At 44.1% G+C, this 26468-nt stretch overlaps 11 protein-coding genes across 11 annotated transcripts; 7 read left to right on the top strand and 4 right to left on the bottom strand.

Annotated features, from left to right (window-relative positions):
• Positions 1-331: 331 nt before the first annotated feature.
• FA14DRAFT_153561 (uncharacterized protein) lies at positions 332-1675 on the top strand (the record flags this gene model as incomplete). Its single annotated transcript, XM_025497609.1, has 1 exon — positions 332-1675. One exon carries the CDS (start codon positions 332-334, stop codon positions 1673-1675), a length of 1344 nt encoding a protein of 447 aa, XP_025358536.1.
• Positions 1676-1720: 45 nt separating this feature from the next.
• FA14DRAFT_24232 (uncharacterized protein) lies at positions 1721-4996 on the bottom strand. The gene has a single exon (XM_025502059.1). It carries the CDS (start codon positions 4814-4816, stop codon positions 1766-1768), a length of 3051 nt encoding a protein of 1016 aa, XP_025358535.1. The 5' UTR covers positions 4817-4996; the 3' UTR covers positions 1721-1765.
• A 198-nt stretch (positions 4997-5194) lies between these two features.
• On the top strand, positions 5195-6595 carry FA14DRAFT_143128 (mRNA capping enzyme, alpha subunit; the record flags this gene model as incomplete). The annotated part of the gene is made up of 1 exon (XM_025497194.1): positions 5195-6595. One exon carries the CDS (start codon positions 5195-5197, stop codon positions 6593-6595), a length of 1401 nt encoding a protein of 466 aa, XP_025358534.1.
• Positions 6596-7264: 669 nt separating this feature from the next.
• On the top strand, positions 7265-8164 carry FA14DRAFT_170944 (uncharacterized protein). The gene has a single exon (XM_025500301.1). The coding sequence runs from the start codon at positions 7396-7398 to the stop codon at positions 8125-8127; it is 732 nt and encodes a 243-aa protein (XP_025358533.1). The 5' UTR covers positions 7265-7395; the 3' UTR covers positions 8128-8164.
• A 102-nt stretch (positions 8165-8266) lies between these two features.
• On the bottom strand, positions 8267-11003 carry FA14DRAFT_159891 (uncharacterized protein). Its single transcript, XM_025498440.1, has one exon. The coding sequence runs from the start codon at positions 10978-10980 to the stop codon at positions 8365-8367; it is 2616 nt and encodes an 871-aa protein (XP_025358532.1). The 5' UTR covers positions 10981-11003; the 3' UTR covers positions 8267-8364.
• Positions 11004-11577: 574 nt separating this feature from the next.
• FA14DRAFT_143124 (uncharacterized protein) lies at positions 11578-12225 on the top strand (the record flags this gene model as incomplete). The annotated part of the gene is made up of 2 exons (XM_025497193.1): positions 11578-11935; positions 12017-12225. 2 exons carry the CDS (start codon positions 11578-11580, stop codon positions 12145-12147), a joined length of 489 nt encoding a protein of 162 aa, XP_025358531.1. The 3' UTR covers positions 12148-12225.
• A 3414-nt stretch (positions 12226-15639) lies between these two features.
• FA14DRAFT_159890 (uncharacterized protein) lies at positions 15640-17001 on the bottom strand. Its single transcript, XM_025498439.1, has one exon. The coding sequence runs from the start codon at positions 16982-16984 to the stop codon at positions 15878-15880; it is 1107 nt and encodes a 368-aa protein (XP_025358530.1). The 5' UTR covers positions 16985-17001; the 3' UTR covers positions 15640-15877.
• A 611-nt stretch (positions 17002-17612) lies between these two features.
• Positions 17613-21292, top strand: FA14DRAFT_143118 (uncharacterized protein; the record flags this gene model as incomplete). The annotated part of the gene is made up of 2 exons (XM_025497192.1): positions 17613-20304; positions 20377-21292. 2 exons carry the CDS (start codon positions 17613-17615, stop codon positions 21237-21239), a joined length of 3555 nt encoding a protein of 1184 aa, XP_025358529.1. The 3' UTR covers positions 21240-21292.
• A 10-nt stretch (positions 21293-21302) lies between these two features.
• Positions 21303-22242, bottom strand: FA14DRAFT_159888 (uncharacterized protein). Its single transcript, XM_025498438.1, has one exon. The coding sequence runs from the start codon at positions 22213-22215 to the stop codon at positions 21457-21459; it is 759 nt and encodes a 252-aa protein (XP_025358528.1). The 5' UTR covers positions 22216-22242; the 3' UTR covers positions 21303-21456.
• A 557-nt stretch (positions 22243-22799) lies between these two features.
• On the top strand, positions 22800-23921 carry FA14DRAFT_119851 (uncharacterized protein; the record flags this gene model as incomplete). Its single annotated transcript, XM_025496375.1, has 1 exon — positions 22800-23921. One exon carries the CDS (start codon positions 22800-22802, stop codon positions 23919-23921), a length of 1122 nt encoding a protein of 373 aa, XP_025358527.1.
• Positions 23922-24678: 757 nt separating this feature from the next.
• Positions 24679-26433, top strand: FA14DRAFT_119640 (MFS general substrate transporter; the record flags this gene model as incomplete). The annotated part of the gene is made up of 2 exons (XM_025496357.1): positions 24679-25332; positions 25372-26433. The coding sequence occupies 2 exons, from the start codon at positions 24679-24681 to the stop codon at positions 26431-26433; spliced, it is 1716 nt and encodes a 571-aa protein (XP_025358526.1).
• Positions 26434-26468: the final 35 nt, after the last annotated feature.

Here is a 26468-nt window from a genome sequence, read left to right as displayed (position 1 = left end):
GGTGAAAAAGGGGGGCTTCAGAATGAGGGAATGATGTTTCGCCCCTTTTTCTTGTTGAATGGCACATATAATCATTTTTAACCCGCGGCTGTGAGGGGTATGGGCTACGTAACTTGATTGTCACAGTTATGATGCGATGCGAAAGCGATGTTATTGATTCAATCACATTTAATACAACTCAAAGACGTGGTCAAATTTTTCTTTCCATTCCTTCACCACTTTTGGTCCATCATCATTTTTATCGTTTTATTATTTTGCTCATTATTGCCTATTTTTTTACGTTGAAAATTGCGGCATTGCTATTATTTGATATTCAATTATCACTTCAAAGATGGACAACCTCAAATCTTTGCCAGTCTTGAACGTGGATACGTCTAATTCGCAAAAGCTGCCGTTAGACGCTGTCGAAAAGGATGAAACAGAGGAAACGCTTGAAGAAATGATTGATCAAATTGGGAGTGCTTTCGACTTTGCACAGATGGACGTTGAATCACCTTTGACCGAACTAAGAAGAGCGTTTGATATGCTTCAAACATCTTCGATCTTTGCCGATCAAACAGTTCGTGTTGAAGATGAAGAGCTTCCTCCTACAAATGATTATACACAACTTGGACCGTGTTTGCAATCATTGAAAGAAGATACACCTCCAGTCACACAAAGGACTTCAAGATTGCAAACCAGAAGACCCGCTTCATTATGCATTCAAGATTCAGCAAAGGAACCAAATACGATCATACGTACACCGTCTGTACCGCCTACGACGTTGACATTTCCATCATCAGCTGGTTCACCGACAGGTATGGAAGCCAATTCTGCGCTGTTACCTTTTTATTTGGATCCTAGAAATGAATGCACGAAAAGATCCGCTTCGAATGGATTACTCATTTACTCAAATGATCCTTGGTCGTCTCCGCATGTACACTTTTCCGATTGGTCAAACGGAGAAAATCCAATCAGTAGCGAAGACGACATTCAAAGTAGTCCTGCTTTTGACAATCCTTTCTGCTTTGAAGATACTTATGCTGCTTCTTCATGTTATGATGACGTTTCACGTAGGAGTTCAACAATGCAACTTGCAAGTTGCACTCATTCAGAGATTTCATCTTCCATTTCACTTGGTGAAAGTGGTGATGATATTCTTACTGCTCCGCCAGTCCTTGGACGTGAATGGCATAGAGGTCAAAGAACAGACAAGAAAGACTCTTATATGGATGTCAAATCGCAAAAGCCAAGCCTTCCACGTTTAACGCCTCATATCAATGCACCGTCAAACAATAAACGTTCAACGATGAATCGTGGTGGAATGCGAAGTGCTTCTGCAACGGCGACTTCTACTTTCAAGAATGCAATCCGAACCATCAAAAGAACAACAAGCTTTTACGATCATGGAAAAGCGGCAAAACAAAAAGAAAGCAAAGATACTGCAAACGAAGATTTCATGGACGAAGCAGCCGAACGCGATGACAAAAATCACGACCAAAGTGCAAAAATGTACGGTTTTGCTTTAACAGCATCGCAAAAGTCAACCAAGAAGGAAGGAAATCGAAAACATCCGAACAAATCTCCTTATCCTCCAAATCTTTCTCGAATGCCTTCTCCTACGCCATCTTCTCCTTCTGTATCGTTTCATTTTCAATCACCAATGATGGCTTCTTATTTTGCCACGCTGGGATAGAGCGGATCTGTGGATTGTAGTCAGTATTTCTATAACATATCAATTTTATCGCATATTCTTATAATATCATTCCTCATTTTTGTCTGATCATCATACGTCAAACTCTATCTTCCAATCACCGATGATCTTCACTGCGGGATCCTTGATGATCAATTCGCTGCTCTTTTTGCTTGATTTGAGTCCCTTTGACGTTGCTGACACGCCAGCTTGCCATGTGAATTGCAATGGAACGCGCTCATTCGTCTTTGAATCGATCGCATGAATTGCGCTAGGTGCTTTCTCCAAACCTAAAACGATCAATCGTTCCACTCGAACATCTGCAATCGCTTCGGCAAATGCGCTTTGTCCAGTGAATGTAGCTAACTCCGTCTTTGAGCTTGTTGGGCGTAAGTCTGTGATTTTCAAAACATGCTTGCCGCTTTGATCATGGTGCAAGTCGAATTGACGCCAAACAAAGTCTCCCTTTTCGTGGTCATACGTTTGGCCATCATCCAAATACAGTCTGCCAGATGCCCGCACGGTATCACTACCGGAAGAAGCAGGTTTGTTGACGGAAACAATCAAAGTGAAAGGATCACGCCATCCCAATTCTGCGGAACGACGAACACGTTGACGGATAGGCAAGATACTTCCACCACGCATCAACAAAGGCACTTCGCTCGTCAAAGGAGATTGAACTGTGACCTTTTTGCCACTGCTTGAACCAAAGTAAACTTCCTTTGTGAAAAAATGGTAGTATGGTTGATCTTCGGCTAAATACACTTCAACAGATTCAGCATCCGCTTTTACGGCAGGTTTGACCAAAAGACCCGAATCGCCAATGTAGTATTGATCGTCGATCGAGAATCCGTTGACGTCATTCGGGAACATCACATATTGAGGTCTCAAGACGGGTAAACCACCATGATTGGATTGTTTGAATGCCGTATACCATACCGGCAACAATTGATAACGTAACTTGATCAATTCGCGGACAGCGGATTTATGAGGCTCTGCCAACAAGTAAGGCTCACGTCGCTTGGTATCGATATGAGCATGTGCACGGAAGAAAGGATGGAAGATACCGGCTTGGTACCATCTGAGCAAGAAGTCAGGAGCAGGGTTTCCGAAGAATCCTCCGACATCTGCACCGCAGAAGCTCATTCCTCCAATATTGTTTGCTAAGATCATCGGTGCTGCAACAGCCAAGTGCTCCCACGTACCGAGATTATCCCCTGTCCAAATTGGTCCTGCTTTCCATGTTCCAATCCACCAACCACGAGCAAGCAAGAAAGGTCTTCGATTTGGTGTTTCACGGGCTTTTGCAGCTTCATAGGATGCATTGTGGTAAGCGACCGAATAAATGTTGTGCACATCGCGATGTTCCCATCCGCCATGATGACGCACATCTTTCGGGGCAGTAATTTCAGGTCCATTGAAGATAGCTGGCTCATTCATATCCAACCAGAAGTGCATGTTTCTTGCGTTGGCTTTGATCTTCTTTCCGGCAAGGCTAAAGATGGTCTTCCACCATGCCCAGAATTTAGGATTGAAATTATCAGTCCAACTTGCTGAGCCACTCCAGCACCAACCTTCGTAGCTGTTCTTGTTGTCTGCATCTTTAACGAATAAATCGTTGCTGTTTGCTTCTTTGTAGAGGAAGTACTCATCCTTACGAGCAAAGTGCGGATCAATGATGATCACCAGCTTACGTCCTTCTGCATCTAGTCCTTCTAGCATGCGTTCTGGCTTTGGGAAAGTTTCTTCGTTCCAGACTCCATACCAGTGGTTTTTGGCATATTCAATGTCAAGCCAAAGAACATCAACGGGAATATCGTCTTCGGAAAATCTCTTGTTAACATTTAGAACATCATCTGTTGTCAAGTAATTCCATCGACATTGATGGTATCCCAGTGAGAAGTATGCAGGCAAAGGTGTTCTGCCGGTAAGTTGTGAGAACGTTGCTAGATTCTCCCCTGGAGTTGGCTTGAGAAAGACCCAAAGATCCAAAATGCCTGATTCAGAGAAAAAGTGAGCACGGGCTTTGGAGACCTTGTTCGTTTCTGAGCGATCAATGTCGATCCAAGTCTCACTGCCGGAAAGCCACAGTACACTGGCAGCTGAATCAGCACTTTGGGCATGCATGATCGGAACGGAGCCGTAAAGACTCATTGGGGAGTCAGAGTCATACTCAAATACATCTGTATTCATCAATCGATAAGGCTCTTTGAAGTCCTCTTCGGTATGTCCACGAGTGCTGCGAAGGTTGAGAGGACTGGCATGCTCTGGCAAACCGAACACGTGTGTCTTGCCGGGAAATTCAATATCCAGCGATAATGCTTCGGGTCCTTTCGGTTTCGTGTCGGTACGTCCGCTGAAGCTCTCTTCCCATTCGCCATCGTCTTCTTGTTCGAAGCCGGACCACTGATCTGCTCGAATGGAAGCATGACCAGCTTCCTCAAAGGATCTCTTGCGGTTTTGGAATACAAGCTTCTTAGCATCGTCATCGTTTGCGGACGGGAAAGGGTCCGGCTTTGGTCTGTAGTGCTCCATGTGCAACAAACCACGTTCATTGAGCACTACTTGAGGGACACCATTGCGTAGATATGTAGCCTTGAGAGGTTGATGTGACAAGAGCAATTTGTTCTCACCGTTGGGCCCAAATGTGACAGTCGTTTGGCCATTGTCTTCCTGCACGTTCACTTGACCAGCTTCAGCAGGAATGGGCTGTTGATCGATTGCCCAAGCAGCAGCCTCATCATATCGTTTCCATCCCCCATGCTTTTGTCCTCCTTGATCGAGCTTTACGCGACTGGTACCATCGTTGTAGAACAACACTTGCAAATCGAACTGCAGTGCAGAATGAAGGGCAGATTTCACTGTTGCCTTTAAGGTTGCTGTGTTGGAGTCGTATTTTGTCGACTTACTCGCGATAAAGTATGGTGACTCAAAGGGACTTCCATGATTATTACGTGTTTGCTCTTCACTGTAGGAAGATAAACGACGCAAACGTCGGCAGAAGGATGAATCGCCGCATTTCTTGAAGTCATTGGGTCTGACCATCTTGGCAGGTTGAGCATTGAAAAGGACTACCAATGCAAGTATAACAAGAGGCAATTGAAGAGCCAGACGTGACCACTTTGTTTGCCTTAGCTCCATCATATGAAGAATAACACTGCAGCTTCCCTTTTGTGGGGAGAAGCTGTCAATGATGATGATGATCTTTAGGAAGGTTAAAGTGTTGGATAGCCAGCGGGTATATGCGTACAGCTCCAGTATTCTTACGCAGATGTAGAGCCTAAACTGGAGTAGGATCAGGCGGCTCGTTCTAATCCTTCCAACGCGTAGAGAGCGTGCACGGTTATAATGTACGCGGTGCCTGGCTTAGCCTAGTTTAAAAAAAAGTTCATTGCCAAATCTTTCAACCTTTAAATCCATCATTTTTTATCGTACAGGTTTCACTTGGTGGAGACCGGTTGATCACATATTTCAACCAGGTGCTCGAACTAAGTGAGTGTAATCATGTACTCTCATCAGCATATGAATGGAGCCGGCCCAAGTCATCAAAATGAGCCGCAAATCAACCAACATCAATCTTCCGTACCTGACGTACCTGGAGAAGATGTAGATGAAAAACAGGCGCGATCATTGAGTGCCAAAGTGGCATCCTTATGTGGCCTACGACATACACGTTTCCCAGGGGCACAGCCGGTCTCATTCGCAAGGTCATCTTTGGATCAATTGAAAGAAGAGGATTATTGGGTATGTGAAAAGTCAGATGGTCAACGTGTTCTTATGTTTATCGCATGGAATAAGGCTACAGAATCGCAAGAAGTATACCTGATTGATCGGAAAAACAAGTACAAACGACAACCCCTTTCAATCGTTTTCCCCTTTCACGAAATACCGCCTTCCCAAAAGGCTATGGCGGCCCTACAGCTGGGATCACTCAATGAGAAGTACGCCGTTCGGAAAGATACCCTCTTGGACGGAGAATTGGTTTGGGATGTGTCAAAAAGTGGAGAGAGGAGGATGCGATTACTACTCTTTGACTGCATCATCTTAGACGGTCAAAGCTTGGCTCAACGTCCTTTGAGTAGAAGATATGGAAGTTTGATGAACCAAATCGTTCCCCCACACAAGCATTTCTTACAAGAATTTCCGGCAGCAGCTCGTGATGCTCCCTTTGAGGTAAAAGTGAAGCGTATGCAGCTTGCCTACCACCTTTCCACCGTTTTGGACCAACATATACCCCAATTAGAGCATGGAAATGATGGTCTTATTTTCACTTGCGTCAATTCAGGTTACATCTTTGGAACGGATCCTAAAATCATCAAATGGAAACCACCATCGGAAAACACTATTGACTTTAAATTGCGTTTGAGATTTCCGCCTGATCTGGCAAAAGATCCAAGGGGAAACTTACCAGACCTTCAAGCGAAGCCTTTCTTCCAATTGGACGAATTTACAGGAGGTCAACGTGATAATTATCGTTATTTTGATTGGTTATATGTTGAGGACGATGAATGGGAAGATATGAAAGCGAGCGGGGAGCAATTTGATGACCGAGTCGTAGAATGTTCTTGGGATCCTAATGGAGGTCCGCTCGAGCCATCACAGAAAGCAAATGGAGCTAATGGAGAGCTCGATTCATCAAGACCTCCTTGTTGGAGATTGCACAGGATACGTGATGATAAACATGATGGTAATCATACGAGCATCGTTCAAAAGATTATTCAAAGTATCGTTGACGGTGTAGAAAAGGATGAATTATTGCAAGAAGAGGGTACGATTAGATCTTTATGGAAAAGTGAAGAAAGGGAAAGGTTTAGAACTGCTCGAGAGAAAGGTCGAGAGAGCGGAGTGGATATGTTTTCGAAGAAGCGAGGAGCGCCGCCTCCAATGCGAGGAGAGCCTCCTTCTTGGTTTAGGCGTACGTGATGCTTTTGTGTATTTCTAGAATGTGTACAACATCATTTATATTATCTGATCCGCATGGAACATTCTACGCGGAACAAAAAAGTCAGTAGCGGGTCCATTTGACCATCTTTGCTGACATCAGCATTGATTGGTCGCTTTCTCCCTACGATCATATAGGAGATAAAGCGAGTGTAATGAAAGTAAAGGGGCTTGAAGAGAGCACTGAACTATGAATAGCAACTCAAATTCCCCTTTATCGTAATGAACTTAATTCTTGGCAAAAGCTTCAAGATCGTTCCTAATGGAGTATTGCATCAATGCAAGTCAGTTACGGAATGACGAATGTATATCGGCTTCCGCCATTCATTTGCTACAAATCACGGAGGCCGAAAAGAAAGGAGAAGGATTTCTCTTGAGACAAAGTGCCCCCAAAATCAATTTGATCATGCCTTCATGGAAAGGAGCTGAAAATTAATTTCGGATTCCATTGATGCGTGAAATGTTATTTGCACATTACGCCTATACTTTCTCAGAACAAAATCCAAAGAGAGGCATCTTAGCCGTATGACCCTTTTTGGTATGAGCAAGTTTTTGATCATCTCATTTATTGAGAAAGAAAGTGAAAATTGTCATTAACGTACTGTCAAAATCCGCTCAATGTTGTTCATTCTTTCTCCTTTCCGTGCTTGAAGAGGACAACTTGATGAATCCTTAAAATCATAAAAGTGTATTTCATTCGTTCTCTTTTCACCACCACCATCATCTCTACTCTCTCTTTTCATTTTCTGCAACCGCAACTCAACTCAAATACACTCACAAGAATGCAAGGAAGATTTTCATCCGTTTTGGGTTTGGTAAGCCTTATGGGCTTCTTGAGCGCCTCTTTGGTTTCTGCTGCTACGATTGATACGCCAATGACCGTTGTTGAATGTCAGCCAATTTCGATCAGTTGGCACAATGCTGATCCTTCAGGTCCAGTTTACATCTCTTTGGTTGAAGGAAAAGATACATCCGGAACTCCACTCATTCAGTTCCAACCTCAACCTGGTAGCGCAGAAGGTACGCTCGTATGGCCAAAAGTGAACGTTACTGCCGGCACACAGTTTACCTTGATCGTCAACGATGCTACTGGTAAACCAAATTTCAGTGGTCAAGCGGTTGTGCAACACGGACCTGAATCAGGTACTTGTGGTGCAATTGGTTCTGGCACTTCCGGTGGTTCATCAGGTGGCGCCTCATCAGGTGGTGCTTCATCAGGTGCAACAAGCACAGGAACCAGTTCCGGTTCATCAACACCTGCATCATCTTCATCTTCCTCAACAACTCCTTCAAGCTCAGGTACAAGTTCTTCAGGTTCAACTTCTTCAACATCGTCAACTGGATCTTCATCTTCGGTCCCCAAGACAAGCACTGGCTCAACAAACACAACTTCATCATCCAGCAAGCCAGCTTCTGGAACGAATGGTGCAAACGTCAATGCAATTGTTCACCCTGTCATGATGGCCTCCTTTGCCATCGTCTTCGGATCCGCCTTGGCTGTCAGCGTCCTTTAAATATGAGCGTGTTTCTTTTCCTGCTTTCATGATTTGTGAACCTATATCCTGAACCTTACCCTTTCGTATCTTCGTACATCTCCTCGAAACGGTTTTCCTGCCTTTTCACCCTAACAATAATATTACCCTTACACTTATCCTCTATTGAATATATCTGATTGCCATTCATGAAAATCTATCAGACATGATACACATGATTGAATCATAGTATGATACACGTAGATGTCAGAAGATCCACTAAGCTTCATTTTGCAATGCTTCCTCATTAAGATGCTCAGCTTCCCGCATTGCGATTTCATCTTCTAATAATTCAATCTCTCCTTGTAACTTTTTCCTTTCTTCATCATTATCACGGTAAATACCTTGAGCCATCTTTTCACGCCTCTCCAAGGTGTTCACTTCGCTCTGTAATGCTTTCATACGTTCTTCCATAGAAATCGTTTCAATTTCGTGTAAACGTCTGTAAGCTTCCTTTTCAATTTCGCCTTCGCTCATTGTTCGGAAGGATTGCTGAATCGTATCACCTAAGGCTTTACTACGGGCCTGGTATCCACCCAGGAGTTTCCCTAATTTCTTTTCTTCTTTTGCAGATTGGGTTGCTAATCTGGTCATCTCCTTGCGAATAGACTCTAGCCTTGCAGATTGTCCAGCAATGATCGATTTCGAACTCAACAAAGAACGATCACACCAAACGCCTCTGCTAGTATCCCACATCAATGACTCTCGGGCTTGTTTGAGGGATTCTTCGAAATCTGCCAGAGCTTGCCTTCCCGATTCAGTATCAGTATTGAGATGGTCATCGATAGCGCTTCTTATCGATTCTTCTTGGTTCCCTTCCTCTTTCGTGACGCCCAATTGTTGCATAAGTTCCGATCGAACCAACTCTTTTGCAGCTGACAGGTTCTCATCAGGAATGATAGACAAACCTGACTTCATTCCACCAGTAGCTGTACTACCGGCGATTGGATAAAGTATGGAATCGTGTTTGGCAAGATGTGCCATTTCCTCTGCGATCAAGTGATGCACTCGCAAAGCTATGTCAGAACCGAGCGAAGGTGCTGGACCGATCGCTCTTAGCATTGCCTCGATATCTACATTTGCTGGCCTTGGCAAATTTCGTTGAACGACTTGACTTCTACGTGCAAACTCCTTCTTTCGCTCTTCTTCCTCTAATTTAGCCAACTTGGCTTCACGATCTGCTTCGTCTTCTTCCACAAGTGCAGCTTGATCATCAGCGTCTCCCTTTTGCGCCTCCTCTTCTTGATCCTCATCCAATACAAGATCAAAGTCATTCTTTGGGGCGGGTAAGCCCATGAAACCTTGTTGTAATCGAGCTCTAGCTGCTTGAGCTGCTCTCTTCATCTCTTTCGAAGAATCAACACCGCCAATCATTGACATGCTATCGTCCATATTCAAGCCGAAGCTATCTCGCAGTGGAGTTCGCATCGGAGTTGATGCAATACTCGAGCCTCTGACACTACTAGTAGATACACTTTGTGGTGTCCTGCTACCACTTTCCCTTCCATCAATGCCATTGCGAGGGGTAAGGAGAGGATTGGGTGTTTGAGCAACTTGGTGGGACGGAAGAGCGGTTGTATTACCCGTACCTGAATGCATTTCCACATTAGCATCACCCAATAAAGGCGTTTGTAGATTTGCCATATTTCTCAAGTTACGAGCCTCACGCATTACTGTATCATCTTGAGGAGCAGTCTTGGGTGTTCGGGCATCACGGACATGTTGGAGGGCAGAGTAATCTCCCAAGAGACCTCGGCTACTTTCATCGCCGCCATCAGCTCCTGTGACAAGTGAGCGTGCTGTTTCACTTGCCAATCCCATCTTGACAATCTCATCCAGCTCTCTCTGTCCAACCTGAGCTTCTGGCAGATTAAGCTTCCTTCTCTTACTTATTTGTTCGCTTTCTTGCAATTTTCGCAATTGCTCTTCTTTCTGTTTCGAGAATGCCGCTTTTCCCTCTTCGCTTTGCTTCTTTCTCTCAGCTTCTTTCTTTTGCCTTATCTTTTCCTCTTCATCCCGCTTCGCCTTGTCTGGGTTGTCCATTTGTCCGATTGATCTTCCAACGGGAGCACGAATTGCTCTAGAATCCTCTTCTAATGTATCATAGAATCCCGCCACAGGCTGCTTCTCGAATGGAATATCGGTCATATAATCCATTCCCTTCTTTGGCTTCTTTTGTTGTACATTGATTCCGGCAGCCTTCAACTCACGCTTCTTTTGTAGCATAGCCAACCTTCTTGCCTCCTCCAATGCACGCTCTCTGGCTTTTCGTTTGGCTTTCTTTCCTTGTGTATTTGCCAATCTCGCTCTTGCTTCACTTAACATTTCTTTTTCATCTTCATCCATATCCACTGCATCTGGCCTTGCAGGCTTTGTTTCGGGATCTGGATCTATTTCACCTGGTCGTAATCTTCGTACTTCATCGGCTGAAGGTGCACTTTCACCACCATCAGGACCTGTCAATGCCAGACCTGATCCACTTGGACCTGCGCCATCTTCATTTTCTCTTTGTTCGGCTTCGTCCAGCAATTTTTGATATCTTTCCAAACATTGTGTTGCCGTTCTTCCAACAATTGGTGCAATAGTTCTCCATTGTGTTGGCATAAGTTTAGCTAGATGTAACAACTTTTCATCTTCTTCTTTACTCCATTCCGTCTTTTTGATCGATGGATCTAACCATTCATACCATCTTGCTTTACACTGCTTCGGTGTCTTTCGAACCAACAAAGAAGATATTCTGGCCCATTGGTTCTTTCCGTATTTACAGATTGCTGCTTTCAGAATCTCATCTTCCGTATTCTTCCATACACCTCCTTTGATAATTATACGGCCCATTTTTGTATGGATGGCCCGGGATGGAGATGGTGATGCGAAAGAAAAGCATCCAAATGTCAATTGATTTAAACGCCAACTTTTTGCGTATAACTGAGCTGAGAAGCGGATATGCAACTTGAAATTTTACGCGTACTAATAAATGCATGTCCTCAAGATCTTCTAAAAGATCATCAGCTACAACCATATTCGCAAGTATGATATAAGTAATGCCTATTCGCAATACGGTTAACAGGAATGATGAGTGACCACAGGAACGAAGCTGATGAGGATGTTCGAAAGAGCAGAAATGTGTTCATTTCCATTCTCACCGAAGGAGGTCCAACTCTATCGCCAAGTACATCCTCCACCGCCAATGCTGCACAAGCATTCAATACTCGTGTTCAAGATAAACGAATCACATTAGAAAATTTGGACAGAGCAAGACCAGTGCCACCTCCAGGTTCACTTGCTGCCAAAAAGATTCGAAAGAGAGAGACTAGATTGATCAAAAAGAGTAAGAGACGTACTACGCCTTCAGCAAAAGGGGCAATGGCAATCGAGGCCGACAATAAGCTGGATCAATCAGACAAACCACTGAGTAGGAGACAGAGGAAGAGGATGGGACTGGATGAAGTTGATGAGAATATCACATATGAATCATTATTGCAAGTACATAATCTGTGGCTAGGGTATATTCAAAGCCTTTTGGGACTTGTCGATCAACGTGGTCAAGCCAATCGATCTATCATTCAAACATCTTCAAACTCTTCGCAAGCTTCGATCAATTCTGGCAATCAGTCAGCAATTCAAGGCACAATTGTCAAAGCTGACTTTACTGGAGCTCCCATTCGTGTGATTCGAGCCAAAAATCCTTCTTTGGTAGGCATACAAGGCATCGTTGCAAAAGAGGGCGAATCTACGTTTCAATTGATACCACAACCAAAGCCTGTTCGAAGTCAAAATAAGAGAAGAAAAAGTGCAAACCTCGTCAAGATCATACCCAAGCAAGATTGCGTATTTGTTGTACAAATCACCATTCCAGGCGACGAACAGGCAGGAATCGATCCATTTGCTCCAAATGTAGCAAAGCTAGAGATCACCCTCTATGGCAATCAGCTTTGCAACACTTTACCCACTCGAGCGACAAAGAAATTCAAAGCAAGGAGAACAATTGAACTTGGTTCATAAAAATGATGAATGTGTAAGATATGTAATATTAGACAAGATACTTGAGATAAATATGATACATAAAAAGGGTATGGATGTAGAGATCACGAATACGGATTTAGGCAACTCTTGCTATTGTTCTGCTTCGTCACTTTTATTACTTGTCTTTCTTTGGTCCCGGTGGTTTGAGCGGGCCACGTCCCATGCCTAACCGTTTGTTTGACGTATTGACGAGTTTGGTGGGGCCCTTGCTACTTTGCGATACATTCTGGTTGGTGATTTGTAATGGATTAGATCCACTTTGCGGTGGCAGCAGCGATGCAGCCGAGGTAAACGAAGAAGGGGCAGCATTCGGCGTCCAAGCATTTTTGAAAGCTCCCGAATCGAACTTCTGGAATTCTTTCTTGGTAAAATCACTTCCACCAAAAGAACCGTTGACAGAGCGTCCGGAAGCAAATTGGAAGGATACATTGGCGGGAATATGTGAAGAAGATGCCTGTGCTCTGGCCTGCCCACCCTTGCCGCCCTTTGCCGCTCTCCCTTTGCTGTCCAGCTTTTTGATCTTAGTTGCTATTTCGCTACCACCAAAAGCACTTGTCAGTATCTTAACTCGATCTTCCGGCGGTACGGGTCGATTCAAAATTTTGGCAAAGGTGGAAATCACCTCCATCGTCAGCTTTGGTCGTTCTTTGCTGAAATTACCTTTTGGTGTGACTCGAGAGAAAGATGGTTTGACTTCATACCCTCCTATTGCAGCCACACTTGTCGAACCGATATTGCTGTCAAACCACTTTCCTCCATCATACTCTTTTGAATCTGCAATACGCGCAATGAATGGGCTCATTTCTCTATATTCGCTATCGCCAAAAACCGCACGCTTCTTCACATGCGTAAGATAACACAATGTTTGAGCTCGAGTGATGGCCACATAGAGCAATCGATTCTCTTCATCAAGTTCTTCTTGTGAGTTCTTTGAACGATAAAAGGGGAACGTGCTATCCTCAACAGAGATAACAAAGACCACCGGGAACTCTAATCCTTTGGCAGCATGAACGGTAGAGATTGTCACTTTGGGGGCTTGAGCTGAATCTTCCTCTTCCTTTTCTTGCATATCAGTAGACAACGAGCAGGCTTCCAAGTAGACACGTAAAGGTGACTTTTCTCCGACATCTTCATCATCGATGTTGATGAGGTCCTTGATGGAATTTTCATCTTTAGCTGAAGTGGCATCCTCTTTCTTCGCTTTAGCAAGTGGTTCCTCGTCGGACGAAGAGGAGAGCAAATCAACGTGATCGTCCTCTACGGCCTTCTGCTTCGTTGATGATGTGGAAGACTTTCTCTTTTTCGATGAGGAAGAAACATCTTCATAAGCGCGCTTCTTAGATTCAGGTGAACTTTTTTGAGTACTTTGCCTTGCCTTGCCCTTCATGTCTTCAGTAGGCAATAGTGCAGATGAAAGTTTGTTAATCTCTGATAAAAGAGATTTTGGTTGACCATCCTCTTCTTCTTCATCTTGTGGATAGATCAAGTTCACTTCATCATCGTAAGTCTCTGAATCTGTCGCCATTCCAATACTACGCATTACGATGTGTGAAAAATTGATCAATTCTTTCACGTTTTCCCATCTTTGATCATAATCTGGCTCTTGCTTCAAGTATGCCTCGTAATCGACAGCTTTGATGACCGTTGTCAAAATCTCGTTTGCCGGTCTTCCATCCGAACCCATTTCACGAATCTCATTAATGGTGTCAGCGAATTTGATCAATTGACTCTTGACGGCGCCCTGGACACCTTCTACACTTTCCCCGGCCGCAATTCTTTGAATGAGGGCCATGATACTGATATCTCTCTTTTTTGCCATATTTCTGAGATTCTCGAGAGTCTTATCACCAATCTTGCGTTTGGGTACATTGATCACCCTATTCAAAGCAGGAACATATTCGGGATTGTCAGCCAATGACATATATGCCAGCAAATCTTTCACTTCTTTACGATCGAAGAAACGTGCTCCTCCTAGAATTCTCAATGGGATACTTTCGTGCGAAAGCTGTTGTTCAACATTTCTTGAGAGTGCGTTGAATCGGAGAAGGATAGCAAAATCGTCAAAGGTGTACAAGCCACCAGAGCATGCGATCAATCTCTTTATTTCAGTGGCAATAAGAGCAGCTTCTTCCACTTCATTTTCTGGCTTTCTAAGGATCACATGCGGACCATCTTGATGACTTGTGAACAAATTACGATCAATACGGGAGGTACTGCCATCGATCACTCCCTTTGCTACTTGAAGAATACTACCTGTGCTGCGATAATTCTCTTCCAAAAATGCTCGTCGAACTTTACCAGATTTTGTCCATATGGCGAATTCTCTAGCCATGGTTTCCAGATTGCCCACTTCTGCTGATCGCCAACCGTAGATTGATTGATCAGGATCACCAACGATCGAAACGGATCCACGAGATCCAGTCTTACCGGCCATGCAGCTCATCAAATCATACTGGATCATATTTGTATCTTGAAATTCGTCAACGAGAACGTGACGGAGGTTTGCAATCACTTTACCGTGTTCAAGGAATAATCTCAATCCGAACATCATTAGATCGTCAAAGTCTAAAGAGTTGATATCGCGTAGATGGGTTTCGTATTCCAGATAAACATGTCCCATCAGCGCATACTTCTTTTCATCTGTCCAATTCTTCTTTCCTTTTGCTTCGGCTACAACGTCTTTATTGTGAGCGATATATCCTCTTGCATCTAGATTCTTGGCTTTTGCTTTTGAAATTTCGTTTGTTGCAAACCCGGGAAATTTACCTGCAGCCAATCCCATACCTGTCAACCCGTTGCGAACCGATTCGTCATCTTTTGCCAATTGTTTAAAGAAACGCTTTTGTTCGTCCGTATCACAAATAGAAAAGTTGTTCTTGATGCCAATCTTGGTCGCATGTCTCCTGAGATAGCGTGCACAAGTAGCATGAAAAGTTCCTAAGACGAGATTATCGGTTCTTTCTTTTCCGATCAACTTTAATAATCTTTCTTTCATCTCATTTGCTGCTTTGTTCGTGAATGTGACAACGACCATATCCATTGGACTGATCTTCTTTTCCAAGATTAACCATGCAACGCGTGATACCAACACTCGCGTCTTTCCACTTCCCGGTCCTGCCAAGATTTGTAATGGTTCATCGGGATCAGCAGTGACGGCGTTGTATTGCGCTTCTGGAAGAACTGAAAGGTAATAAGGTCTTTCATCTTGATCATCAATAAGATCAATCACAGCAGATGAGCCCGTAGCGTGGGCCATAGCTGCATTTCTCTTGCGAGATGACCTTGGAAGTGAAGAACAACTTCTGATGGTGTTCTTCTTATGCAACACAAGCTGCTAAAATGCGCGACTCCGCTGTGCCCGCTAATGCTTCCCCTACCGCGTCGCGTAGATCAAGTGTTGGTTGCACTTTAACCCGGTTCTCGCTATAACAAACCTTAATTTCTTAATTTTCTCTGTAAGCCGATGAACGTCTTTCTGGATATTCTCTATAAGCTCGATGAACATCTTTCTGGATATTCTCTATAAGCCGATATATCTTACACTAAGTCCTCTATATAAGCCGATTCATCGTCCCGCAGATTATTTCTATAAGCCGTTCAAAGTTCATCTCCCGGCAATTGGCTCACAGAGAGAATCAATCTTGTTTACTCACTCTTATGGCAAGTGGGATGATGCAATTCAATCATATTCATACAGCATACGCTCAAATTATCCTCCCAACGGTTTGACATATTCTGTCCATATCCTTCGAATATATGCCACCAAATGTGGATATTTCTCAACCGTCGACCGTAGTGTTGCCGATCCTTGTTTGTGCGAACTTTGAACGGGGAGGGACATAATTGTGTGCAAAAGTGCAAAGAACGCAGCATCTAGTTGACTCGGTGAAGATGTTCCACATATCCATGAAGATCCTGCTTCTTCTTCTGAGCCTTGTGTATTTCCAATGGGGTACAAAGTAGCAAGGATGTCGATTGCCTCACAAGCTTCTGTCCTAATAGACTCTTGATCCAATTGATCAATATCAAACCCAAGAGCCGCTATCGATAGACCTTGATCAGTATCATCTTCTGCTTCATCTGATGCAGTACCTGTGCTTCCTATTCCTCCACTCGTATTCAACAGGCCATGCATTGTTGTTACCCATCCTGGCATCTGCGAAGTTGGACTTGAATGTCTTAGAGCATGGATTTGAGCAGCAATCTTTGCTTTCTTTTGTACAGAAAGTTGTGACTGCAACTTGCGGGCCAGGAAAGGGATATCAGATTTGGCAGAGGAGGAGTTGTCTGGCAGCAAGATCAATTCCAACAAGACACCTGCCATCAGCGGCCCTTGAATGACGCTATTCAGTATTCTTGCTTCTGCCCCTTTTGCTTTTTCTACGCATTCTTCCGAGAAAGGCTGTACCGTATCTGCCCACTTCCTTAAATGCTTCTGTCCTACCACCGTTCCATCAACATCGAGTATCATTGGAACATTTGCAAAGCCTTCTCCATGGTAATCAAGTGCAGTATAGTCATCGTGAACCTGAACACATTCGAAGGGAATACCTCGAAAAACGAATTGCATTTGCCATGCCAGACATCTGGGATCTCTACTTGCCCATCTCTTTGAGCTGCTTCCTGTAGATCTCGGAGTAGGATGTCCTTGGTCTACGTATAGTATGGCATTTTGACGATACTTTGCTGGTCTGATGCATGTTTCGCGAATAGGCACTGCATCAAAAGTGACCCTAGGAAATGCTGACGATAGCGATTTGAACCATCCTGTGACGGGAAACGTTGAAGAATTGTTTGTTGATGTAGATGCTGCCATGATGGTGAGACTTGGTTGTTGGAATGAGAAGAAATGCTCTTCATTTTTCTCCACCTCCTTAAAAAGAATCCACTGTACGCGTTGAGAGCTTTAAGCACTACAGACAGAGGGCGGCGGTGACCCGTGCTCAAAAGTGTTGGACTCCTGTTTGCTGGTGAAAAAATGTTGGAATGAAAGTCTTGCCTTCTTTACGCCCATCTTTGTATGGTCTCAATAGACCGCTTTTGTCGATTTCCATTGTGAAATTGACATCAGTTCTTCCACCAAGAAAATGTCGCATTTCGTATCAACTCAATCAAATTTTGATGATTTAAATGCACAATTAGAACAAAGAAATACAACATCTGGTCAAGATGAAGAAGATGAACAAAGGACCGCACCATCAACGACACAAAATAGTCCAACTGCATACGATATAGAAGGTCACAATGAAGCTAGATTCGCTTCAAGCCCAAAACAAAAATCAGACAAGCATCTTTCACGTACCAATAGTTTCACACCTGCCTCATCTAAACCACAACCCCGCAAGTTTCGAGGTCATCATAGTCATCATCATCATCAGCACTCTCACCATCGAACAGAGCAAGATGGACAGAACCTTGCAGGACAAAGTGGTACCGGTCAGCATATGCATGTACTCAGCCTCGATGCACAGGCACATCTCAGAAATAATGGTGTCATCGAGTCTCGTTCAGTACCGCGAAAGCTTGGAACGTGGGACGGAGTATTCATGCCTGTCAGTTTGAATATCTTGGGTATCATCCTATTCTTACGTTTTGGATTTATCTTAGGTCAAGTTGGCTTGATTGGTGCATTACTCCTGCTGACCATCTCTTACGCAATCGATGCATTGACCGCAATGTCCGTTTCTGCCATTTCAACGAATGGTCAAGTACGAGGAGGTGGTGCATATTATCTCATCTCCCGTTCTCTCGGTCCAGAATTTGGAGGAGCGATCGGGTTGGTGTTCTTCCTCGGTCAGGCTTTGAATGCTGCCATGAACGTCTTGGGTTTTGTGGAAAGTTTGACTGATGCATTTGGAGAATCAAGAGATGGCTTCTTGCCCGAAGGTCCTTGGTGGAACTTCAGCTACGGAAGCGTTTGCTTGCTTCTGTCTACTCTCGTTTGCCTTGTTGGATCAGCTTTCTTCAAGAGAGCAACATTGGCTCTGGCTGTCGTTCTGGGACTGGCAATCCTCAGTATTCCAGTCTCCTCTTTCGTCGTCAAACCATTTATCGATTTAGAACGTGGAGCATACTATACCGGATGGAGTCTCAAAACATTCGAGAACAACCTCTTGCCACACTTCACTTCAGGCGCCGCTGGAAGTAGCACAGGACCTTTGAAAGAGAACTGGCAAACCGTGTTCGGTGTTCTCTTCCCTGCAGTAACTGGTCTGTTGGCTGGAGTAAGCATGTCAGGCGATTTGCGCAAACCTTCGAAGAGTATCCCAAAAGGAACGAATTGGTCTCTGATATTCACATATGGAGTTTACGTTCTATGCTTTCTGGTTTTTGCGGGAACCATTTCTCGACAATCGTTTTATCTTGATGTCGGTATCGTTTCAGATGTCGCATTAAGTCCGCAATTGATCACCTTTGGCGTTTTGGCATCGACAGCATTCTCAGCTTTGATGGGCGTTATGGCCTGTGGGAAAATACTGCAAGCGATTGCTCGAGACGATTTGCTTCCTGTTCTGGATGTCTTTGCTCAAGGAACGGAGGTGAATGATACCCCAATATATGCTGTGGTGGCGACATGGATCTTTTGTCAAGCGGTACTATTTGTTGATAGCGTCAATTTGATTGCACAACTGGTCACCATGACATCCTTGTCGACGTTTGGTACTCTGTCCTTTGCAACATTGGCCTTGAAAGCTGGTGGCGCACCATCTTTTCGACCCTCATTCAGATATTGGAATATCTGGACAGCTGGCGCAGGCACATTGCTCTCTTTCGGTGCAATGTTTTTCACTGAGCCTTACGCAGCAAGTGGGTGCATTGTGTTGGCCGTATTCTTATTCTCAGCTATCCACCTCTTCTGTCCACCTAAACCGTGGGGAGATGTTACTCGAAATCTCAATTATCACATCGTCCGCAAATATCTTTTGCGCTTAGATGAACGCAAGGGAAGAGTAACGCATTGGAGGCCTCAAATTCTGCTTTTGGCCAATAATCCAAGGACAGATTGGAATTTGATCATCTTCTGCAACAGCTTAAAGAAAGGAGCACTCTACGTCTTGGGTCACGTACTCAAGGGAGAATTCAACGAATGTCTCTTCGAACTCCGAAAGCAACAGATTGCGTGGTTGAAATTGGTTGATGTATCGGGGATCAAGAGCTTTGTCAACCTGAATATTGCCCATGACGAAAGAGAAGGTGCAAGGAATTTGATTTTGAGTTGTGGCCTGGGTGGAATGCGTCCTAATATCGTTTGCCTTGGATTCCCTCGCAATTTACCCAAAGGGCCTATTGCAGAAGCTGCAGGTGCTCGAACAGCACCTATCAAAAAGGATGACAGTGAGATCACAATTCGACCGGGCGCAGAAGAAATAAATCATCAGTCTATCGATGTACGAACACTACCTACGGATGTTGGACGTAAAGAAACACCTATTCAGCCAAGTACGTTTGTAGGTATTTTAGAGGATGCTTTGGCTCTGCAGAAGGCTTTGGCGGTAGCCTATGGATTTGAGAATATGTCTTTAGGTGGACCATCAACCCAATATCGCCGTGAACAGAAAGCAAAAGGAGAAGAGGAAGATTTGTACATCGATCTTTGGCCGGTACAAATCCAAAGTCCTGAAGCAGATCAATCGCATGCTTGGGATACTTATACGATGATTTTGCAACTAGGTACAATTCTAAGCATGACGGGATCATGGAAGAATCATAAATTACGTGTATCCGTCTTTGTTGAATTCGAGCAAGAGATAGAGGAAGAAAGAAGAAGGGTTCGATCTTTGTTGGACAACTTGCGTGTTCCTGCTACGTTGAGGGTGTTCTCACTTTCTGCCGAGCAAGTGACAAGTTATGCATGCATTGTTCGTGGCAAAGAACCTGTTCCAAAACCTATTGAAGTTGTTTTGGCTGGTGATCCATGGTGGGAGATGTTGAAATCACTACGCAAGGAAGAAGAGAGAAGACAACAAGAAAAGGCTGAAAAGCGTAAATCGAACGCTCAGCCTGTGCCAGGCAGTAGCTCAAGCACAAAAAGACAATCAAAGCGAGATCAAAAGCTGTTGGGTGTTTCATTGCCAAAAGAACATTTGGACTTCTTCCAGCATAATATGCAAATCGGTTTAGCCCATCCTCGTGCAGGTCGACGTGCTCGACGAGGCAGTATGGATGTACCCGGAAGACAGATGCAGGATAATAGATTGAATACTCTAGCCCGCCGATCTCGCAGCGAAAGTGACAGTGAAAGCGAAACTTCGGCAAGCGAATCAGATAGCGATGGCGATTTGAGCGACGAGCTTGCCAGATTGGATCTGGATGACATTGACTTTTTGAGCAGTAGCGCAGGAAGTAACAACAATGGCTTACGAAGAGCTCAAACATTCAGCACTGGAGGCAACCAACCATCTCGAGGTCAAAGAACTTCCTCCAACATGCGTAGAAGACGTGGTGGTGGTGGACGACCACAACGCACACGAACGTATGAAGGACAAATTCAACGTGATCTCGCAAATGTTGGCTCATATGGGTCTATGAGCAGCACGCCTCGACCGAGCACGTTCCGCAACTCTACCATTCATGAAGTAGCTGCAGCAGAAGAAGAAGCAAGTGATCCAGATGGTACATTGAGAGCATCAGATCGGGCACGTATTCAAGCTGCCTTACAACAGAAGCCAAAGCTTTCATCCAGAAATACGAAGGATGGCACGCCTCCAGCATCAAGACCAAGAAGCTTATCTAGTGTAAGTGACGTATCGATCTACGACGGTGAAGAAGGAGCAGGACGAGGAGAACGTGGGGACAAAGGAACTTCCCGCTCTCAACATGGAAAGTCTCTGGTTACGTTCAATCAATTACCCAACAAAGCACAATATTTGATCTTGAACGAACTGATTCGTACAAACTCATCTGCTTCTACATCGGTCGTTTTGACTGCTTTACCTGCGCCTGAAGCAGGCACATCTCAAGATCCTAATCGTAGTTTACGCTATTTGCAACATCTTGAAAATCTTTTCAGCGGTGGTCCACCAGTACTTGGTGTTCACGCCAAACAATTAACGATGACTTCTGCTCTCTGAGCATGAAAGACTCATTTTTATACCTATTCTTAATATATATCTCTATCAACGTGAGAGTATGATGTGTGATCCGATGACAGCTAAACATAAAGAGATGCTGGCTATTAGGCGAAAATCGGATTAAGAACGGTTCGCACAGCAAGAGCACTCAAAGCTAAGCCGGGACAGTTCGAATCAATGATTTTTGGAAATGACATTATCAACAGTAAAATTATCTCTACTTCAGTAGTGGCAGTTCATAAGAAGAATTTGTCTTTTTCTCTGCGTTTAAGTTGATCAGGCCTAACCTGCGCTTTTGTGGTTCTCCGAACGGCAGAGGTAGATGATCTTCACGTTCCAGTACAACACCAACATACCGCCTTCCTTGTTTACGTTTCGTGCTTGAGGGGTGGCATTTGACCGTTTCAGCGATTGGCTGAATAGACTGAAGAGCAAAAGGTGAAAGCGGAAGTGATTTCTTTTGCAATGCGGTTAAGATGACGCTATTATTGTTTTGGCTGGTCAATGATGGATTCGCATCGTTGGAAGATTCTGTGGAAAATTCCATACCGGCGATTGTAAGATTTTGTTCTTGTGTTTGAATCGGATTAGGTTTATAAAATTGAACGTATCCCGGCTCAACGGCATACAATGTATGATCTTTGCCCATCTTTACATTTTGTCCAGGATGCCAAGATGTTCCGCGTTGTCGTAGAATAATTTCTCCAGCTTTAACAAATTGACCGCCATATCTTTTCACACCCAAACGTTTACCAGGACTATTCCTATTATTCTTTGTCGTACCACCACCACGTTTAGCCGAATTACGTACTTGATGAAGTGAACCATCACCCGCTATTCCAAGAACGGGTAATGCATTTGCGGTTGGAATACTACTACCACTGGCCAACGATGTACGAAGAGGTGCAATTCTAGCGATCAAGCTACTGCATGCCGCAGATGATCGACTTAGAGGCTGCAGGGCTGATCGAATCATGATTTCTTGAGTGTAATTTGAATGTGATGAGGAGGAAAGAAATGAAATCAGGAAGAATCGCGTGCATGATGACATCGGGTTAAAATTAGCGCAAGGTCTGAAGAAAGTTTACACGTGCTTCTTTTGGATTTTGGAAAAAGTCTTTAGCTTTAGCGGAGATAGAGAGACGTAGGCAAGACTAAAATTTGACCAAGAAGCATTAGCAGCATTCATCCTTTCTCTCTTCTTCAGTCGTAGTAAAGATGGCAAAAGGACGTCATAGGAAAGGGCAACAGCTAACAGTTTTGCCTTCTGGATCAAAAGTGCAAACAGGAAAAGCAAGAACGGCAAATAAAGCTGCCCAATATAGCCAACCCTTACCGATTAAAGTAACTTCTCCACCTAAACAGAACATTTATAAGCGAAAGCCCACATCATGGTCACAATTCCTGTTATCATTAATCGGATGGGCGGAAGAAGGGAAAAGTCAATCTAATAAGCAAGATCGACCTGACGTTGTTCAAGCACAATATGACCCACTTACACAATCAATCTATGTCGAAACGGGAAGTCATAACGGTCAAGATGCATCCCATTCTCCCGCGATGCGTTTACTATGGGAATGTGGCTTCTTTGGCAAAGGTACTTTAAGTCGTAGTGAGCCGAGCTGGAAGACACGGGAGATGCAACATCTCAAAGTGGCCAGACAACGTGCTAAAGGGATTCGCATTTATACTGCCGAAGAATTGACAGCATTACGGAGAAAAGAAAGAAGGGCTGCAAAGATTGAGCGTGCACGGTTGGCAGTTCGTGCAGGTCAACAATTACCAGATGGCATCATCGCTTTAGGGGGCGAATTGAACGAAGATGATGAAAAAGCAATTCAACAAGACGTACAAAGAGATTTAGACGCCTCAACCTCACAAGGTCACGACGAAAGCCAATACGGCAAGCACATTCCTGGATTGATCTACCTTAAGCCAAAAGAAGCAGAAGAATCAGCTCAGGCGGCTGATCAAAAAGAGAAGAATGACGAAGCGATAGGAGATGATGATGACTTTGAGGACGTTGAAGATATGGAAGCTCTACAGCTTTCATTCCACGAAGTCTTTTTCTTAGCCGGAATGCTTGGTATCTTGGACGTGGTCGATGAGAATGGAGCCGTTATCCCTCTACAACACCTCTACGCAATATTCTTGAGCTCGTGTCTTCCAGCAGGACACCGCATACATTCACCGCTTCATACTTCGACTATGGAGAAGATCATGCCCCAATCCGAACTTTGGGCTCGAGCGGATAATCCTTTCTTGATCCAATATGTGGCTTATCATCACTTTCGATCTCTAGGCTGGGTGGTACGGACGGGTACAAAGTTTTGTGTTGACTGGCTACTGTACAAGAAAGGACCTGCATTCAGTCATGCCGAATTTGCTGTTGTTGTCCTGCCAGTCTACGAAGATCCCGCTGATGAGAAAAGCTGTCCATTCGGTTCACATCCAACAGGAGGCAAACGTGATTGGGTTTGGTTCTCTTCCATCAATCGAGTGAATACACAAGTTCTAAAGACGCTCATTTTGTGCTATGTGATCATCCCTCCGCTGTCACGTACGCCAAGCAGTGCTTCATCTACGCCAGAAGCCTTTGTCGAAAACCTTCAAAGTGGGAATTCGTTCAGGATACGCGAGTATGCCATTCGACGATTCACACCTCAACGAATGAAGTCGTAAAGAATTCTTTGAAATTTGTACGAAGATTGTAACTACTCGGAATTCTTTGGGATCATGTTTATTCTAGCTATCTATGAAGGTGATGTTGGGCTTTGTGATGGCGTCGAGGTAAGCATTCAGCAGCAAGAGGCGTAGGTACGTGCCTTTGGCTTCACTAAGGTTGGCAAAACGCCTTTCCAATCCCAACGTTTCTCTCTATGCGCTTGTAACATCTATCAAGGTCGTGCTTGGCAAGGAGCAGGGTGGCATGCAAAAGCAGCCGAAGAAATGGACCGAGTCGTAGACTGGCAGCATCTAGAGTAAGGAACTCTTACGAAGCGGAGATGAGATATCGACTCCGCAATAGTCGAGACATTTACGCCCTCATCACCCATCTTTCCTGCTTAAGATAATATATATGCGCCAGGAATGAGGCGTATAGGTGCCGTCTGCCAACTTTTTCTTATACAGCTGATCTGGCCATTTACAGCGAGGAAGGATGTTGGCGTTCCAAATGGCGAAGTTAAATCTTTTGGTTTTGCCATCGGTAAAGTTCATTCTTGATACTCAAATTCGACATATAAGGCCTTCTTTCCATAGTCCGAAGAAGAAGACCCCAAACCTAAACCCTTTTCGAACCAGATTCGATATCGCTCACAGTTTCATTCTCAACATTTGTTGCAACAATCTCCTACCTCCACTCACAAACTAGATCGTACTATTCTACATAGGGCACAACCACGTATAGCCCCATCAATCAATCTATCTCATCGACAGGATGAAATTTTCGACTCCACAGCTATGGAGCGCCTTTATGCCGGACCAAAGGCGAAATATCATGATATACGTAGCGGGTATCATGTGCTACAAATTTGGAATTGAATATTTCAATGGTGCCTTTTTGGCATTGGCAAACGAACGATTTGGCGAAGCAAGGTATGAAAAGTTAGGCTTGCTTACCGGATTGAATTATGCAGCCCAAGGTATCGGATCGATCGCAATCGCACCTCTCGTTAAACGAATGCCGATTCGAATCGTTTTGATGGGAGCAATTATTGCATTTGGCGTTGTTTCAGCAATGATAATGATCGTAGATGCAACAACGGGTGGAAAAATAAAGTTCAAGACTGCAAATGATGAAGTGCAATACGGATCTTGGAATCCGAATTTGATGTTTCCAATTTTCACATTTTCCGGTTTATCCTATGGAATGGTTGAATTGATCCGACGTGTGATCCCAAGAGATATCGTTGGCGGTGATCCTGCAAGGTTGAAAAAGATGGACGGTTTGGTTCACGTCTTGTACGAAGTGGCAGGTACGATTGGCGCTTTGACATCTGAACGCTTGATCGACAAGTTCGGGTACAATTATTCCTCTTTCTTATCGCCACCATTGTTCTTCCTTGCGGGTGCTATTTGGTGGTTCTTGGACGTGTATAAACCCAACAAAGATGTGGTCTTGAACGAAAAGGTGGAATACGACGGCAAAAGGGCTTCACCGACAAGTTCTGTTGAACTTATAAAGGTAGACCCCGAACGATCAACGTTATTACAAAATTGGCAAAAGGCATTTCATGGATTCGTCAAAGCGTTCTACTATGGTGCTTGGTTATGCTTTACACATAGAAAGTTTATTTGGCTGATTCCAAGTTATACTTTTGCGCTTTACGGTCACAGATACCTTGAAAATGGAGTCGTGCAAATATACGCAAAGAGTGTTTTGGGCAATTCAGGTTTAGCACAAGTGATCGTTGGAGGTTCGAATTTGGGAGAATTGTTGGGCGCTGCAAGTGTTATGCTGTTTACACAAGCAGTTCCTACGCCCATTCCGTGGTTACGAATGGATGCAATGACGTTAAACCTTATCTGGATCATTCCGTTCTTCACTACACAAGGTTCAGCAAATTCTCGAGCATGGAAGTTGGCACCATGCATGATTCCGATCTCGTATGGTTGGGCTGGTGGTGATGTTTCTTTAGCAGCTTACATTCAATCAACATTATCCAAACTTGAACAAGAAGATGATGAAGTTTCAGCATTAGGAGCAGTGATGGCATTCTTATATGTGACGTACATTGTTCTGTACAGTGTACTTAGTACACAATTAGGTCGTTGGATCGATAAACAATTACGGGATCTACAAGGAGATGCATTAGTGGCCAAAGCACAATTTGCACTCAAAATGATTGGCGGTGTGCATTTTACTGTTTTATCATTGATCATCTTCACCGCAACATTCATTCCACGTGGTGCCGTCGCTCTTAATCCGAAAAATATCGAACAAAAGGTGCCAGGAGATCCAGAGAAGGATGATCAAGAAAGGCCTGTAGAGGACACTAGCGGCCCCGTCACTCAATTACAACTTGCACCTCCAACAACATACTCCAGAGAAGAATTCATTGCTGAACCAATTCAAGTATACGATCATCATCCAGAACATCATTCTAACCCTGCCTACCCTTCACATGCCCGTCAAAGTGAAAATTGGGTAACCAATCACCATGTCCGTCGTATGCATCCTGCTGATCGCTAAACAAAAGGACGTAATCGGAAAACCCGATAATTTTG

Source organism: Meira miltonrushii, assembly GCF_003144205.1.
Source record: "Meira miltonrushii strain MCA 3882 unplaced genomic scaffold FA14scaffold_1, whole genome shotgun sequence".
Taxonomy (NCBI): Eukaryota; Fungi; Basidiomycota; class Exobasidiomycetes; order Exobasidiales; family Brachybasidiaceae; genus Meira; species Meira miltonrushii.
This window is presented reverse-complemented; position numbering and strand designations above follow the sequence as displayed.